Consider the following 18,887-nt stretch of genomic DNA (forward strand, 5'->3'; position numbering starts at 1 on the left):
CAAGCGGCGGGTGAGGCGCCCGCCCCGCGGCCCGCCGAAGCTCCTAGAAGGAGCGTGAGGGATGGAGGCTGTGGGGAGCCTTCTGCCCAGCAGGGGAGGCGGAATGCCTTCTCGCGGAGCAAACGGGGGGCTGTGGGACGTGCCTCGTGGGCTCTGTGCTGCTTTTGGGATAACAAGAGGCGAGGGAGCGAAGCCAAGAGGCGCGGACCCACATAGCAATGCGGTTACCTCAGGGTTGAAGTGCTAATAGTAGCTGCGAGGCGGATGCCGGTGATGTCTGGTTTGTTAGAGCCCAGAGCCTGAAATCCGCTGGGATTCCCAGACTACAAGGCCTTTGCTGCCTGATCTGTCAGAGATCTCCTCTGGTGTTCAAAGGGCACGGCCACAGACACCTTTATCCATGCATTTATGCAGCTTGCATAAAGACTTTGATAAGTACACGTCTCATTGCAGCGCATAGCTCTGTGATTAACGCATTTACCAAGGGGGTTATTTTTATATCCCAAACGACCTGATTGGGAGCAAGGAATTAATGCAGGTCTTCAGTGTCTCAGGAGAACCATCTGCATCACCCGTGTTCCAGAGCAGGCTGCTGAAACTTTCTTCCTGGAGCTGATCCACTTTGGGGGATATAAATACTAAGTGAATCTACGTGCTAAAACTGCACAGTGACGAAAACATCAGCCTAGAGAATCTCCCTGCTCTAAAGAACAGTTTTATTTTTATTGAAGGAATAGAAAGGATGCGCTTTCTGTAGAAAAAAATCAACCCAGGCCTGACTTTTTGGCATTTTCTGTTGTCTCTTAAATGTACCCCAGAGAGCTATCTAGTTCAGCATCTGACTGACTTGAGAATGCTATTTTTAGATGCCTAGCATGCCCTTATCCCAGTTAAGCATCCTAAATTCAAGTGGGTGGCATGCCCAATGAATTAGATATTACAATGCTTACCTCTATTAATGCGTATAACTGAAGATCTTTATGCTGAATCTGACATTCTCCACAACCTTTTATCCTGCAGTTTGATCTAGAAAACATCTGATTGACCTGGGGTCTACAGGCTTGATTTTGTTGCAGAGTTCTGTCTTTCAGGGATTTTTCATTCCTTTTTGTTATCTTCTCTGACAAACGAGAAGGTACATTAAGTATATGTTTAAGACATTATGTAGGACCAGCTGAGGAATTAAAATTACAGCTTGCTTCACTGCAATTCCTGCAGTATCTGCATGAGGATCTGCATTGGTGCAATGACTTACAGGGCTCTGCCCTTCTAAACGCAGGCGTTACACCTCTGCCCCAAACAGCTGGCCAAAATACAGGGTCCTGCAGGTTATTTTAATTAGAAGGAAAAATTAATAGTTGTGTCAACAGTAACATAAAGTAGTGTGAGATTAGCTGCTGCTCAGTACACGGAAGAAAACCTGTAAGAGTGAAGGTAGTTGCTCACTGAGAAAGCTGGATTTCAGCCAGTGCTCAGCCTAGAAAGTTCTGCGGTCCTGCCCAGGCCACCTCTTCGGTGCTCACACCAGTTGTTTCCTTGCTTTACCTTCTTTGGGTCTGAGTTTGTGGTGGTTCTCCATTTCTTCTCCTTTCTCTCAAATACATGTCTACAAAACAATCTGCACCAAAATCCTTTGTAGAGTATTTTATGTTCCTTTCTTCGCACAGTGACTATGGTTTCAGTGGTTGTACAGCTGGTTTGCTCCCCTGCTTCCATAAAGCAGCTTAATGGCTTTTTGCCGCTGTCTAATAAAGTGTGGCAGTTATACCCAATGCATGCTTAATGCTTTTCTTAGATAAAATATGGTCCTGGTGTAGTGTCAATTCTATAGAACAAACCTTTTAGGCTAGAACAATTTTATATTCAGAATCCATCAACTGAAATGTTTTCTAACATCTATCTGGGTCAAAATAACTTCTGTATTTTAGAGAATTGCTAAGCCATTATTATTTATGGGTATCTGTCTAATATTTTTCCTGTAATATCCTACTAAAATTATTTGCATGCTTTCCTACTGAGATTACAAAAAAATGAAGATTGACATTTTGATCAAAATATTCAAGATGTTTTTCTTAAGAAAATCTTTTCCTTTCTAATCTCTTGATTAATATGGAATCAGTCATTCAGACTTAGGAATATACTTAATTTTAAGCATGTGAAGACCTGTGGAAGGTTTGAATATGTATCACAGACCTTTACATTGTCTGATGTAGTAGTCATATTACTCTGTTTCTCTTTTGTGACTGTGTTATTTGGCTTTCAAAAGCTGTCTTCAAACCAGACTGATTTTTATTGTTTTTGTGTCAAAATTGTTTGAAAAATCCACTAGGAGAAAGTAATCTCATACCAAACCTTCTGAATTTTCCCAGCTCTGTTTAACACAAGTTTCAGGGTGCCTCTGTAAAGCTAATATTTTCTTCCCAATTTTTGAATATATTCCTCTTGTTCTGTCACACAGTAAGGGCTGGTGAAGACTGGCATTTTTTTTCCTATTATTCCTCTGTTTTAACTGATCACAGATCTGTATTGCTTGTTTCTGGCTAAAATGTTCCAGACTTTGTTTCTGCCGGAGTTAATATTGGGGGAAAATCTGTGCAAAATATTTCCCTTTTCTCAACTAAGAGATTAGTACACTTCCATATTTTAACAAATAGCTCTATTAATGGGGCAATTGCTGAAGCCTGTTATTTTCAAGTCCTACATTCTTTGCTTATTCACACACGCTTGTTCCCTTCCATGTCTCACAGCCATCCCTGAACCTTCTCCTCACTGTCCCAAATCTATCTATCCTTTGATTTCCAGCCTGGACAACAAGCAGTCCATTCTACGGGTGGTGCACACATGGGCTTGGGCAATAAATAGCCAGCCATTGCCTCCTAGCTCTTAGGACAGCCAGAAAACGAGGATAAAGCTGGATTCTCCCTGTTCCTTCCTTCAAAAGAGGCAACAAGAGGATGCACTTCTGCTACCCACCTACTGATTTTCTCAGACCTAAATATCTCTGTGATCTGTATTCCTGTGTTAGCTTTGATTGAATTGCTTAAGTAGGTCAAATTTACTAAGGAGGGACTGATGGACAACCACCATATCACAGCATATGTCTCATTGCCTTAGGAAAGTAGACTAAAATCATTCTTCCATTTTTTTTTTCCACTTAACAACTGCTGTAACCAGTGTTTGATGGATGGTTACAAGGTATTTTTTTTCCCAATTATACAGAATTAAAATAAGTAACATGGGGAAACTACTGTTTATTCAGTAAAATGTACTACTTCAAACATCACTGTAAATGCAAAAACAAAACAAAACAACCACAATACCCAGTCAAAGCCCAGGCAAGTACTTGACTTGCCATTCTCATCAGAATCTGAGCAACTTCTGCTTTCAGAAAATTCAGATTTGAACCAAATTTTGAAGAAACCGGTCTTTAATCAAAAACTGTTCTGTACCAACACGTGCCAGAAAGTTAGATATATCGCTGCATTAACTGCATAGGCTTCAATCTTGCATTTGCCAATTTCCTAAGGAAGATCCCCATACTTGTTCCCTGTGTACATTTGCACTGTAATAGAAGATTTAATTATGCAGCTTTATTGATCTTACAAAATTAACAAAGAACAAAGTAAAAGACGTCTGGAAGAAAGTTATTTAATATTAAAAGCATTGAAATAACACTCAGGAAAACCCAGGGTTTTATTCTTGATTCTGCCACAGGCTTCTTTAGTGTTGCTGAATAAGACTTTTGTATTTTTATAAACCACAAAGAAATTAAATGAAATCTGCATAGAGAATTTTGACTCCAGCATTTACTAATTTTTGAGTGTTTGATGTTGTAGCCTTAGTGCTTTTGAAATTAATTCTGTCTGAGCTCTGAGACAGATTTGTCGTGTCGTTATCTCAGTACTTCAGGGTTTACTTAAGGAAAACAAAACTGCAGCAATTGAAATTGCCTATAGAGTAGATTTCAGAAAACTGACATAAGTAGAAAGATGTGGAAATATGGGTCTGGTTTTCTTTAACACACCAGAATTATGCATGTAAAATCTATGTTATCATAATGAAATGTAAAGCTGGCTTGGATCACTGACTGAACAAAGCATCATGCTTTCTTAAAATGGTTCATCAGGCTGTCCCATTTCCTGCTTTCTCATGTCTTATTTGGGAGCCGAAATGATCAGAAGATCTTTGGGTCACAAAAAAAAAAAAAAGTGATTCATACTAGAAATAGGATCGACAGTCACTTAGAATTTTTTTGTGGTGGAAAGATACTTGAAAGGCAGAGAACAAAATCGATCTCACAAAATGTAGTTGTACTTCTGAACCGTAGGTGGCAGCAATAATTGTATGGACCAAGAGCACCGTGTGCATCATTCTTCCTAAATGTACATGTTTTTTGAAGGAAGTGTTAGGGAGTGCAGTAACTGTCAGTCATTGCTCCAGAAGGAATTCTGAAGAGACTTGAACTGTTGAAGAAAAATGCATTACTTTTAACGAGAGTCAATATTTCCACTAACAAATGCCAGGTATAATTTATAATAAAAGTTCAGCTGCATAGAAAGGCTGAGAGAATGAGCGTGGAAAGACCCAACATAACTGTCTAATCTTAACATAGATTACTTCATATGCTGTTTGTTACAAAATGAATAGATTACATTATAACCAGTATAATTTGATATTTTAAATTTGTCCTCATCTTTATATTCCCTTGTGACTTAAACAAGAGATACTGGTTTTTGGAGTTTTATGCCATATATCATGATTTACACCTTCCCAGAATAAGTGCATAATTATGCACTTCTTAGCTGAAATTATATGTACAGACCAAGAATTATACCTATGAAAACCTGAGAGACAAAGGTCACTTTGTCTTCCACAGTATTACAAGTGGTTCTTTCCAGCATTTGGTTCTGCTCTTTGCTTTATGAGCACCATGAGGCTGCAGTACCTGTTTTCTGAAATGTGTGTTGTCTTTGTCCAGCATGGGACCAAAAAAAACAGCACGTATAATTACATGGCTTTGAGAATGACCACAGAATGCCACCGGAACCCATCAGAACCCCTTTGAAACAAGAAGCAATCACGAATAGTTCCATAGATGTTAGTTTTGTGGGAAGAACAACAGAGATGGTGGCAGCTGTAAGTTCATTATCCATGATTCAGAACTTTTTTTCCACTCATTGGCATAAGCTGCAATAGATCCTAATTCAGAAAGAGAAGAAAGAGAAGAAACTTGGAGAAAAAGCTGTTCCAGAAAGCAGGTGGTTTAAATAAAAAGCCCCCAGACAAAAAAAAATCCTAGACTTCCCATTAAGATATTTAAAAAATGTGATGGTGGTTAAGTCACAACGCTAGAAAAGTAAGTTAACAGAGCCTCATCATAAAGTGTGGCAATAACCTGATACTTTTTCCCTGTATATATTCAGATTCTAAGAGTTGGATTCAGTATAACAGTAAAGGTAGTAGTTTAGATGCATGTTTCAACAAAGGTTTGAGAAGCCACAGAATTTTAAAAATGTAAAGCCACAGAAATTTTAAAAATGTGCAAGCTTGGGTTCCACATTTTTCAGGATGAGAGATTATTAACATTTAAAATAGAGGTCAGTGAATCTGACTCCTTTCCGTATTTCAAATGTAGGATATCATCTTTACTTTGGCTCTTTGTACTTGGAAGAAAGAGGGAAGAACAAATTTGAATCTGTCATACGTTCTGGGCGGACTGTGTAGCACCTGGCTAAAGATTTTAATTTATTTTTTCTGTATTTCAGACTTAGTATTTTCATCTTATGACAGAGACACTGTTAAGGGAAAAAACAGGGTTCTAAAATTACAGACTACTTTCAGATAATCATGGATTAAGTCATCACAGCTATCTGTGGTAATCACTCTGCCACTTACAGTTTTTTTTTTCCCTTCTGTGCCAGATAGATCAAAAGATGCATTTCATGGGGGGAAAAAACAGGACAGCCCTGAATGCCATCTTTCTTTCCAAAGAATGCCAAAAAAAGAATAGTAGCACTAAGATAACCTTGATTAAAGCTGACTATGAGTAGATACGTTGAGAAATTTAGTCAAGAGTTGTATAAATACTTGATTAATCATATACAAATTTATCTGTAGGCTATGCTACAGTAAGCAGGCATAGTGAATTAGAGGGAAAGTCAGTTTTCATCTCTTTCAAAGTGATGTTTCCTGCCATAGTGAGGCAAATCTCCTGAACTAACTCTGCCATCTATATTGAAATCCTGCTTTGCAGTCAGCTGAGCTGAGGGTATTCTTAGCCAGTTAATATGCACGTCAGTATAATGCAGCTGCTCTACAGCATTTTACATTATGAAAGTAGGACAGACCAGAGTTATTAGAAGTCACCAGGTTATTTCTTAATCAGAGCAGTGCTGGTTAATACTTGCCAGGAGGTATTACTTTCTACCTTTTTTCTCTCACAGTTGGCTACAAAAAAAAAGAGAAAAAAACCTCCAGAAAGGCTCTTTCATCTGACTGAGAACCACACTGACTCTTATGACTGACAAATTTAAAACTGTTTCAGATGCTGACAGCCGAGGATATCTACATCCCCACTTCATGTGGATTAGATGTCTGGAACAGTGAAAGTATTTTTATTTTGTTGAATTTGAGTTACTTCTTGAATTTGTCTAGTGTTTAAATAAAAGCAGTAAGTTTACATTAACCAGAAAAGTTCTTTATTATAAAACTACGAAAAAATTATGATAGAATGCAATTTCTGTCTTGTTTTTGCTATTTTTCAGGGTAGACCTACAAAGCTAAGTTGCAGGGAAGTGCAGAAAAGGATTGGAATAGTAAAAGAAGGGATTTTTCAGCTCTTTTTTCCCCTTTTTCATGGCACAGCTGCTCTTTCTAATGACTTATCTAAAATTGTATTTCCTCAGACCATTTGGTCAAAGTGAAATATCACTCTGTTACCCGTAGTTCTGTAGAACTGTTCCAAGTTTGTTTACCTGAAAGAAATACAGTCCTGAGTTTATACCAAATATAACCATGATGACTTGGCTTCCTTCTCCTTAGCTTTCTGAGATGGAAAATGGCAGTGGGCCATTCTTTTCACTAGAAATCTCTGCGTTCACATTCCTATTTTATTCATTAACTTGCATTTGTTATTTCCATCTTGACTGACGTCGCTGCATGCCACAGCTTTTTTAAGACTATAGGTCATGAGAAGTATTTGCAATTCTGTTTTGTGTTTTCATAGAGTTCGTTCATGAAATAATATACACCTGGTATTCAAAATGTCTTCCTAAATTGCTTTCTGCTTATCTGTTGTCAATTTTGGAGCTAGAGCTGTAATATCTGGTGCTTAAAAGCCAGAATTACTAATTAGTCAGTGTCAACCAAACCTCTTTCAGAATTATATTTAAATGCTTTGGCAGACTTCTTTGGCCCCAAATGTACAGCCCTAGGTTACATCACTATAAAGTATACAGTCAGCATCTATTGTTTCAGCTGCATATTTAGGATTTTCAGCTACAAATATGTCTTTTCATTGTCAAATAGTCCAGATTTTACCAAAAGCATTAGCTGTGTCTTATAATATTCACTAACATAAATGTTAGTTTTATAAGACATCCTCTGAGTAGTTGAATGAGAAGATCAGTACCCAGATTTGACTGGTAAGTGGTATAACTATCTTATACAGACAGTACTCTTAAAAAGTGATCATTAGGAAAAAATACAGAAATTATCTCAAACACAACGTAGAGTCCTTCTTGTAAATGTTCCTGCTAACAGTACAAAGACAGCTTAGTTAATGCTGTACTAGTAGCATCTGGGAATGCTGCATGGACATTAAGTATTCAACTAGTGTTTCAAAGCATGTACTATTAGCATCTCAAACAAGGCACTTACAAAGAGTGTAATTGGATAGCTGATGAATTGAGAATGCTCCTTCACAATTTTTTTGATTTGCCTTTCTTCCAAATAATCTCTTTGGTCTTCCTTAGGATCTAGGATAATCTTTGTTCAGCCCAGGAGTTTCCCTTGAATGAAATCTGAGAGTTTAAGTGGAGCACAAGGCAAAAAGCAAGCTTTTCCTGAAATTAAGGATTAAGATTCTCTTACTACAAATACATTAACTGTCTTTGACTACCTGAGAACAATGAACTGGTGCTTTGTACATATTCTGTGCTCCAACAAATAAAATAACTACAGAAATGAAACCATTTTGATTTGTATTTCCCCCAACTTTCAGAATCCTGCTAAAGCATAGCAGTACACAGCAACACATGAACTGCAAGAGGGAGTTTATATGGCAGAAGTTCATTAAGATTGACCTTTTTCTTTAAATGTTATAATTTTTTAATATGTTTCTTTAAAAGTGAAATGCAGCACTGGTGTTGTTTTGTGTGATAGCATCTTAATTCTCTTGCTAAACAAAGTTTGGTCAATGATTATTACCCAGCCAGGGCAAATTTGCTGCTAAAGTTAGAACCACTATTATATCAGATTGTGCACCTGTGCTTGCACTGCTGTTCTACAATGTGTTCACTTGACATTACACAGTTATGAGACAGAGGACAGCAAATTCCATTCACAAACATCATTATTAACACTGACAACAAGAGAGCCTTGCACTGAAGGTGATACACATACTGCCGTTTTGCTTTGTGAGCCCAATTCAGGAGATAGCAGCATGAACAATGGGTCTGTGAAAGTTTTGGTGCCAGACCTCACAGTAGTAATGGAGGCAGCTTTAGTCATCCTGTACCTGATAGCTGGAGTACGATTATGTTCGTTGGGTCAGGCATTCCCAGGATCCAGCTTGTTTGGCTCAGTCATGGCCTGAAATCTGATTTTGTTCAGAGACCACAACAAAATCAGAAGGCTTGAGCATTCTCAGGCTATACTTAGGAACTTAGCAGTATTTTACTTGCTGAGTCATACTAATGTCAAGACTATGTGCATCCAATGAATTACAAAATGGCTCCTTCAAAAAGGTTTCCTTGTTGGAGTATAACGTGTTGATGAGCAACTATTTCAGCCTGTTAGGCAAAAGTTTTTCCCTTTTCACCTGTTGGCTGATCTTGAGTTTGCACAGGTTCAATGTCAATAAGGGTGAATGGGGCTGAAACCTCATTGCATGTCTATGTTTATACATACACACAAACTTGACTGTGGCATATGGCTTATATGGCTTTTTAAACTGAGTGGAAAGATACAAATAATTTTGGATTTATGTTGTAAGAGTAAAAGACAGAGAAGTATAATTGTTGCAGGTGCAATACTAATATTTAATTGTATATTTTGGACTTGCATTCTCGGATTTATAATTTCTTGCTTAAGGTGAAGACAGCATAGGATGAATAATTGTTTAATTAAGAGGAATTTAGTAAGCTTTTTAATATAATCATGTTAGATTGTGGTATAAAGCATAAAAACTCATCACAAAATTTGATTTACTATCAATAATTAATTTCTCATTTACATTCTTGGACATCCCAGAGTTTAAATTTTACTGTTATGACAATAACAGACACTGGATATTCTCAGTCTCCTTTAACTGAGACACTACCTGTGTAGGAACACCCTGACATAATTGTTTTAAGAATGTAAGTAAAATTTTTGGGGAGAATGAGAGATACTGACTTAGGTGGTATAATTATGAATATTCCATTCAAGTCAGAATAAGACTGCAAGGAAACACATTTTACTTAAGGGACATGTTACATTATAAAGTCCCTCTTGTTCATTTAAAGGTAATTAAATCTGAAACCACCTAAATGTGTAGAGTTCCTATTTACGGTATGCTCTTATTTAATGTTCCTATTTAAGGTATGTTAAGATCCCTTTATTTAAGTCCCCTTTATTCACCTGTTTTGAACAAAGGCCATGAGAACCTTGTGCCTCACTAACAGCTGGTGCTGTTTTGTCCACTGTTGTCTCTTGGTACAGCTGTGGGAAAGAAAGAAGACATAAAAAAGAAAACATTATGACTTAGACTGACTAGAATGATTTAGAAGATTATGACAAGAGTATATTTGAATTTTCCAAGGGAAATGATGGAAAGAAACATACTGTTGCCACATTCAAACTTACTTTAGGAGAGCAACTAATCTTCATCAGCTAAGTCTGTCAGTAAAAGATCTCTGTCATCACTCATCTTTCTGTAGGTAACCTTCAAACCACACTTCTTTTTTTTTTTTTTTTTAATAAGCCCATCACTTGCTTTAGACATGCAGTGGGAGAGGGAGAGTAAAGAGAAACTGAACAAATTTCATTAGGCATGGAGCAAGTCAGACTTCCAGTCAGACAGGCACTTAGGGTGCATTATTTTCACATATCGCATATCAAAGGCTGACTGGGTTTGCTAACCCATATATTACAGGCAAGCAGCCTCCTCATTTGTTATCTAGAAACTAAGATCCCAATCCTGCACTTCAAAAGAAATTTATAATCACTTATGCCTACGCAAGGTAAGTAAAACGCTACCTACTCAAAATAATGTTTACTTACATTGATATTGCACAAATATATGTGGTTATGTAAAAGGTAAGTTTACAGAATCACAGAATAGTTGAGGATGGAGGGGACCATGTTGGAGGTCATCTCATCCAACCTAGGGTCACCTAGAGCAGGTTGCCTGAAGCCTATGTCCACTAACAGCTCGTCTGAAAAGAACTGATGGGTGACATTGCTTTGCAATTACAAGAAGTGGATCAGAGCTCTCTCCCAGAAAGAATCTTAAAGACAAACTTTCTACTGGAGCAGTGGACACAGATAAACTGATTTTGCCCTGTCACACATGACCTCAGTTCAAAGAGCACTAAAGAACAGAAAAAGGAAGACAACCCTGTGAATGGCAAAAGTGCATTGTAGACGGTTCATATCTGTGAATGCAACTGAAAGTAACAGAATCCTAACTTGCGAGATGAATCCACTAAAATGGAAGAAAATCTTATAAACTATGTTAGTACTAATAAGGATTCCTTCTTGGTGCTTGCACTATCGTCATTACAGTGACAAAGGGAGGAATATGGGTCTCTGTGTATGCCCTACCATCCATCTGGGACATGTGAGATGAGCACAAGTCTGTCTAGTTTGCAATGCAGTTAGAATTCACCAGATGGGGCTAATACAGCAAATATAAATATTCTCTGTAGAAGTCATACCGAAGAAATGTAGATAGATAGGGAGAACAATATATACTTGTATATATGGCACAGAAGTAATAACTCTGAAAGGCTGTGGTTGTTTTGTTGTTGTTGTTTTTTTTGCGGTTAACCCTCTCAATGAATTCATTATTTAAAAGAGATACTTTATTTTGATAGTCTTATATGAATTATATGTTTAACTATTCAATCTTATATGAATTATATGTTTAACTATTCAACCATTAACCACCACCACTCCCCAAACTAATAGCTGTCTTAGGAAATATGTAGGTTTCTTATTTCAAATATTTTTTTAAATCTCTAAACAACTATAAAGCCACAAATATAGAAATGGAAGGATATATGTTGTCTTTGGATCCTAGATATGATGCTTTTTTCTGCCTTTAACTAAAAATACAAATACAAGTTGAAAAAAATCAGTCTAAGCTTGTAAACACATATGGCTTTCCTTTTTGACACGGTACATGACTGATCTCGTCTCCCAAGTCCATCTCTCAGGTTTTGTTTTATGTAGAGACTGAACATATTTAGACATCACAGTGAAGTTTAAGCTAATTGATTTAAAGAGAAAAAAGAACCCTGCATGCACTGCATCTCTCAAATGTCCTTATCTATGTCAAATCATTGAATTGGAAACTTAGTACCGAAAATTGAAAGTAATTATCTGTGAAAAGTGTCAGATTGACATTCTTCTATATTCCGACATGTCTTTAATAACTGATTCTATCATTTTTGCCATCAATGGGAATGAAAATATATGTTAAAATTTAGTATTTATCTACCTCATATTTGATTTTATCATGTTATACCTATTCATGAAAATAAAAATAACAGTGAATACAGCATACATCAGATAGGATTTAACCCATTGAACAAATATTATTGGCAAATGACAAATAGTATTATACCAAGCACTTGGTCACAGAAGATGGAGGCAAAAGACAAAGAATGTCACACTAATGTGCATACTTGATTAAACGATTACTGATATATACACGTTAGCTAAGAATATAATACTGTATGAGCTGGATAAGGATGGTAGTTTCAGGTAAACAAGAAGAGCAGGGACCCAAGAGCCTACTCGACATAGGTAACCTTCAAACTACTCCTTTATTTAATAATCCCATCACTTGCAGTAGGAGAAAGAGTAAGAGAGAAACTGTACAAGTTTCATTGAGCATGGAGCAAGTCATACTTCCAGCTAGACAGGCACTTACAGTTCTGAAAGCTTCAGTGCTGGTAATTTATTATGAATTAAACTTTTTGTGATGAAATTATAAGGTATATATAATAATAAGAATATATGCTCTAGCAATAAATTCCCATTCTCCTCAGCCAATCCCTATTCTCTTTGCCTTGTAGATCACAAATAAATAAGTAAACAAATAAATAAATCCACTTTGATGAAAAAATTGTATTGGGAAGTTCTGTCTAAACAGTTACACAGTTCTGCTCACCGATCTTCCAGTTCCCAGATACAAATAAATTGTGGACACCAGATGGATGTCTAAGACGTGTGAATATAACTTATGCCCTTCTTGCCTTGCAAATGAAAGTCACAAGCATGACCATAATAATGACCATAATGAAGCCAGCACTCAGTTCAGAGAAATGAGCTCTCCCTTCTGTAAACGTGCAGTGATTCAACTAGCACTGAATGAACAGCCTGTGCTATACAGCTTCCAAAGCTTCTATGCTTCGGTGAGCTCACAGAAAAGCTCATAAAAAGTTCCAATAGAAGATCATCTACCTAAAACTTCAATGCTTCATCTAAAACAATTTGGAGTCAGTCATTCAGGCCGTGGAATTTAAATTACACCTGTGACACTGATGAAGAATCTCCTTCTAAGGCTCAGCAGAAAGCAGATATAGCCATTCTTACCCGGAAGCTCTCTGCAACATGTTTATTTCGAGATAACATTGTCTCATGTGAAAATGGTGATGAGGGCATGCAGGACATGCTACCAAGCTTTCAGTCCCTCCTTGAGAAATACACCAAAGCAATGGAAAAATAACTCTATTGAGATGGTCTTAGCTTGTGCATTTCTAGATTAATCCACTCTCCAGTCTTTTCCAGAAAACAAGTTTGAGTTCCAGCAAACAGTATGCAGAAGGACAACAACTTTGTTCTTGCCATAGTGCTAAATCTAGGCACTAGGCAGTGGAGTAGTCGGGACAGACAACCCATACATTAACAAGCAAGCTTTACTAAATATGTACAAAGCTATGCAAAACTAAGCCATGATATATAATTGCTATTAACGAGAGCCCATCATCATTTAAGTAGATGGCCTGGGGGAGACCAGTGAGCCTAGGACAAATGTAAGACATCTACAGATCTCTTTAAAGTGCAAAATGTTCAGAGCCATTCTATTCTGTCCACTTTTTAGGCAAACAAAGAACTTACTTAGCTCTTTGTTTCAGTCTGGTAATGCTTCCCTCTCCTTACCTGTTCTTTCCAAGGACAATTTTCTCAGCTTTCCTTATTTCCTGTTCTTCTGAAGGGAGACTTCAAGCACACAAGGACAACCTCTTTTCGTGTTAATTTGCATGGATGACTAACTGTTAACTAACTGTTGTGCACACCAGCTACAGGTTGCTTGGCTGACCTGCAAAACCTATCAATAATCATGTATGATCACAACACGATCACCAACATGACCTGCCCAATGAAAACCAGCTGAATGAAATAGCTGGCTGTGATGAGCAGAGAAAATAATTTTGAAGAATTTACATACTTAATATTTTGCTGCTTAAGTTACAAACACATGAGGGGCTATTGCAGACTGCAACTTAGGCATGTTCTTGGCCTTCTTGATGGCATTAAATTCTCACACTGCAGCACTGATAAGCATCACTGTCTAGAAATTCCAGTTTTGTAAGGAACTAAATTATTGCTGCTGGACAACAATCAGACATTACTTATTCACAGCTTTGTCATTCCTCAGCTGGATTACAGCACTACTCTATGTATGGATAATGTCTTCCATGTCTACGGAGTTTTGAGAAGTACATAATGCTGGAGCACTTCTCAGAAACACAAGCTATTTGCAGGCATATCAAACCAATCTCTGTGGCTTCCCATAAAATTTAAATTAAATTCATAATCTCAGTTTTATCTTCAGAGAACATAATTTCCAGGATAGCTAAAGCTTCAAGATAATAACTGTTTTTGACAAGAATAGCAGACTTCACTATGGAGGTAAGCTAGTCTGTTCAGGAGAAAACTTTCAGAGAGCTGACTGCAAACAGCAAAATAAAATCCTTCAAAGACACAACAGAGTTCACTGTCATCCAATTCCAGCCATAAATCATAGAATCATAGAATATCCCGAGTTGGAAGGGACCCATAAGGATCATCAAGTCCAACTCCTGGCACCACACAGGTCTACCCAAAATTTTAGACCATGTGACTAAGTGCACAGTCCAAACGCTTCTTAATCAGATTTCTTTTACCTTGCCTTCTTCAAAGCAAATGTTTGTTTTTAAAAATACCCATTTATTTTTAAGAAATGAATTGTCAAAACTATGGTAACCATTCTTTTCCACGCGCTTTTGTTCCTGGGGAGGGACAAAAGCACAAAAATGCACAATGTATTCTAGATTAGCAGAGACTTACTTGCTTCCCTAACATCCTTTTGTTTTGTAATGCATAAAACAATGCATTATCATATGTCTTTAGTGTTAATTATATGTAGTGGTTAAGAAGAGATTCTTAATGCAAATAGGGAGTTATGAACTGAAAATGTTTAAAACTATGCCATAAACAGTATTTTTTCATGATCAAAGTAGATTAGATGTACTTTAAAATCCATGTAAGTCATTGGAAATGTATTTCTAACATCACAATTTTTCTTTTCCTAATATTAAATGGAACTTGCATGCCATTCTCCTTTCCAACATTAATCTTCTGACTAGCTCAAATGTGTTGTATACCTATCTGTGTATACGTGTGTCAGCTGGTAATTCTCACACACTCACAATTTGGTAAGAAGTAACACATCGCAAAGCTTTTGATACTCTGAAGCCACTAAATACCTAAATTCTTGTTTGGCAACAGTAACCCAAGCAAGATGTGACAGACAGCCTACAGTTGACACAGACTGCAGACATGGTATGTTGATGCCTTCCTCATAATCTGCAGGCAGTGCATGCTCGAATAGATACTTTTAGCATGATGGAATAAGGTGTAGTCACAATCCTTTTTTTTTTTTTCCTCAGAAGAGCTGATAAAAGCATCACTGATCTCAGTTGTTGCACTTCTAGGCAAGTAACAGATGGCATTCAATTCAAGCATAGAAAAGTTTTGTTAATAACTGTACTTGTATCACCTAAGTTTTAAGGCTCCAGTTTCCTCATGGTCAGCAAAAGCACTAATAATACTGCAGCCTGAAATGCTGCAGGACCAATTCATGCTGTGTATAAATCAATCTCAAAGAACCACACTATTTTATTAATGTTAGTGAATTTTGCTCATGTCTGCCTTCCAGCTTACCCTAACACTTGCGATAAGTACAGGCACAATAAAGCAGTGATTCTGCCTGACTTCCATTCATTGATTGTACATACAAAACAAAACATCTATGGGCGTCCTGATGGGATCATTTCAGAACTATAATCTTTAGTTAGCTTGAAACAGAAGAATTTACAAGTAGTACAGAGAACTTTTTCATAAGGCTTATCACTGTAATCTCTTTTTCCCATTCTTTAACCAAGTATTTGGTGAGGATTGTTGATGGGGCTGTACAATAGCGTTCTTGTGACTTGCAGCTGTGTTTTTCAAATGAATATTTGTCTTGGATTCTCTGTGGAATCTCTCAGCAGCTTTTATTGATGTTTCTTGGTAAATGTTAAACACTACATCAATTCTTTGACTTTCTGCACCATCATGTACTGCTGATAACCAGGTACGTTAACTTTGTTTATTCTTTGGATCACACTCATTCCATCAGTGATAGATGGCCTGCTGTGGTTTCAGTACAGTTTGCATTCCTCACGATCCCTCTACCAAAGTCGCCTGTTTTGTCGCTCAGAGTGATCTACCCAATGTTGTCAGCGTGTAATGAGTAAGACATATTCAGTATGTCAGCTTGGAGCAACACTTTTTTGGGTTAGATCTTTGTTTTGAATATTATTGTCATTAAGAGACCCTTGCATTTCCTGCTCTTTTTTTTTTTTTATGACTGAAAACTTCCTGACCTTCTTTCTGGAAATCAATTCATGAAATTTCTGCATGAAAGAACCACTCTCTAGATGAAGACTTAAAATAATTGCAGGTCTGCTCACCTACTTCATGTACTTCTAGGAGGACATCAATACTATGTAGCAGCTGGTTGATAAACTGGAAAGATCTATTGGTCATTATTGATTGGCCTTATCTTAAGAATTTCAAGCAAGGCTTCAATACCTGGCCTCATTACAGTTCGATTATCTGTACTTGTTCAGATATTCACTAAATTACATACTCTATTTCGCACGAGTTAACCTGGAGGCCTTCAGCCGTTTCCTGTCTCTCAGCTACCTTGTACTATGATGATCAGCAATAAGGTGGTATTTAGCTTCAAACTAAATCCCTTCGAACTAAACTGATTTGAAAATAAATCCCTTTAGCCCCCCGGAGTCTGAGTGGGCTTCTGTGATTGAGCTGATCTAGTGGAAAGAAAGGGAGGTTCTGCATCCCTCCTGCTCTGCATTCCCATCCCCTCCCTTACCCAGTCAGTGTTTTTCATCTAACACGGTTCATTTCACATTTGCAGGGGGTTTAATTCTCTACTCCAGGATCTTTCAGAAGCGGCTCATCATAAGGTCAGATGAGCAACACTGCTGGTGAAGGAAGTAGCAGCAGACAGTCAGACAAGGAAAAAGAGAGCAGGAAAACCCCTTTATTAGCAGCCACATTAGAGCAACTCTGATACAACGTGAAACCACACTTTGAAAGTGCATTATTAGAAGGCAATCTAACAATGTGCTGATCTTCCCCTAGCTACACATTCCCAAGTCCTTCCTTATTTTGTCTCTAGCAGTTCTCTGTTGAATTGGACCAGCTTCATTGCTGACCAACAGTTTGCTTACCTGACCGAGAGCCTGCCATTTCTCTGGTGGAATTAGTTTCGAACTGCTCTGACTCACCCTTTTGTTGCATGACTACTGGAACTGATGCAAGGGAGGCGGTGGAAACATGTACCTGAAGACAGATGAGATGTCATGTTTTGATGTCAGAGGAGATGTCATTTTTTTTTAGGAGATGAGGAGATGTCACCTTTTTTTTTTCTTTTTACAGCTGGACAGCAGTCTCTGATTAGCTTAAGCCAACTGTGAGGAGGATATAATTAAACTCAGAGGAAACTTGCCTCCCTAGTGAAAATTTCGGGGGAGCACAGGCTTAGAGCCTCAGACTACGTTTGCATTTATTCTCTTTTAACCAACTCATCCTCGTGCAGGGCTAACGAACCCCACCACCAACCAACCCCCAATCCCAATCCCAATCCCAACCCCTCCAACCCCAGCCCGCCGCCGCCATCTTGTTCGCCCCTCCGCGGTCCCCGCCCCGCTCCCTGCCAGCCCCGCCCCCTCCCCTGCGGGCCCTCCCCCGGGCCGGCGGGCGCGGCGCAGGCGCAGCGGCGCGGTAAACAGGGGCGGCGGCTCCTCCCCCTTACGCCGTTTGCGTGGCCGCCTCCGCGCGAGCGCCGGCGGCGGCGGCGGTTGCGCAGTGTGGCCACATCCGGGCGCCGGGGCAGGATGAATGCTCCTTTCCAAGATGGCGGCGGAGGGAGGAGGGAAGGAGATGAACGAGATTAAGACCCAGTTCACCACCCGGGAGGGGCTGTACAAGCTGCTGAGCCACTCGGAGTACAGCCGGCCCAACCGGGTGCCCTTCAACTCGCAGGGCTCCAACCCGGTGCGCGTTTCCTTCGTCAACGTCAACGACCAGAGCGGCAACGGGGACCGGCTCTGCTTCAATGTGGGCCGGGAGCTCTACTTCTACATCTACAAGGGGGTCCGCAAGGTACCGGGAGGCACCGGGGGAGGCTGACGGGGGGCTCCGGGGCTCCGCCGAGGGTCCCCGGGGGCTGTGGGGGCTGTGCCGGGGGCGGGGTGCAGCGGGCGCCGCTGCCTCGGGCCCCCGGGGAGCTCCGGGGCCGGCAGCTGCGGGGCTGCTTCACCCGGTGCTGTGAGGGGCAGGGTGTGGGGTTGGGGCTGAGGGGGGCTGGTGTTGGCTGGGTGAGGGCGGGGATGTCACATTCGGTGCCAGCAGCGGTGGGAGTGGGAGTGGGGGGTGTTCGGAGGGGTGTGCCTGCGCGGGGCCTCGCTGCGAATGACATTGGTATGGGAAAGAGGAGGTTTGACAATAATAAGGCGGCTCCGGGCCTCCTTCACCTGCTGCTTCGGGGCCGAGGTGGCCGGGAGCTAATGCCCGGCGTGATTATGGTGGTGTCAAATCCCTGCGGTTAGGCCGGTGGGCGGAGGGTGTCTGTCGCTTCGGTTGAAGAGCTACGGTGTTCGCCCTAAGCTGAGGCCTTTCCCATGAGTTTGAAGCGTGGAGTGGTTCGGGGATTGTTCCTAGATGGGAGCAGTGCGATGAGATGAGTTTTAAATGTCAGATAACAAATGCAGAGAAAGTTGTTTTTACAGGAAAGAACCGTTGATGCAGCTTGAGATAGACTCCTTAACAGTTAGCAGTTGATGCAGGGCTAATAGTGCGTGCATTTGGTGTTTAAGGTCACCGTATTTATGAACAAACCCTTG

General features: G+C 39.5%; 1 protein-coding gene and 1 long non-coding RNA gene across 10 annotated transcripts in view; one reads left to right on the forward strand and one right to left on the reverse strand.

Moving 5' to 3' along the window:
- Nucleotides 1-11: 11 nt before the first annotated feature.
- Nucleotides 12-17,620, reverse strand: LOC308195855. Its single transcript, XR_013951887.1, has 3 exons — nucleotides 17,214-17,620; nucleotides 7,879-9,921; nucleotides 12-5,199 (listed from the first exon to the last, which is right to left on the reverse strand). It is a non-coding gene; the product is annotated as an uncharacterized lncRNA (long non-coding RNA).
- A 181-nt stretch (nucleotides 17,621-17,801) lies between these two features.
- Nucleotides 17,802-18,887, forward strand: part of WDR20 (WD repeat domain 20) — a 45,157-nt gene continuing 44,071 nt past the window's right edge. For 7 of the 9 annotated variants that reach the window (XR_013951881.1, XR_013951882.1, XR_013951883.1 and 4 more), the window contains exon 1: nucleotides 17,811-18,147. Coding sequence is in view for 4 of the 9 variants with exons in the window: in XM_080593935.1 (XP_080450061.1) it covers nucleotides 17,884-18,147 (264 nt within the window). In the remaining 5 variants the exon portion in view is untranslated. Of the gene's footprint in view, nucleotides 18,148-18,887 lie in introns of all 9 variants that reach the window. The other 2 variants (XM_080593938.1, XM_080593937.1) reach the window with 2 other exon arrangements.

Source organism: Anser brachyrhynchus (assembly GCF_964034855.1).
Source record: "Anser brachyrhynchus genome assembly, chromosome: 5".
Classification (NCBI taxonomy): domain Eukaryota; kingdom Metazoa; phylum Chordata; class Aves; order Anseriformes; family Anatidae; genus Anser; species Anser brachyrhynchus.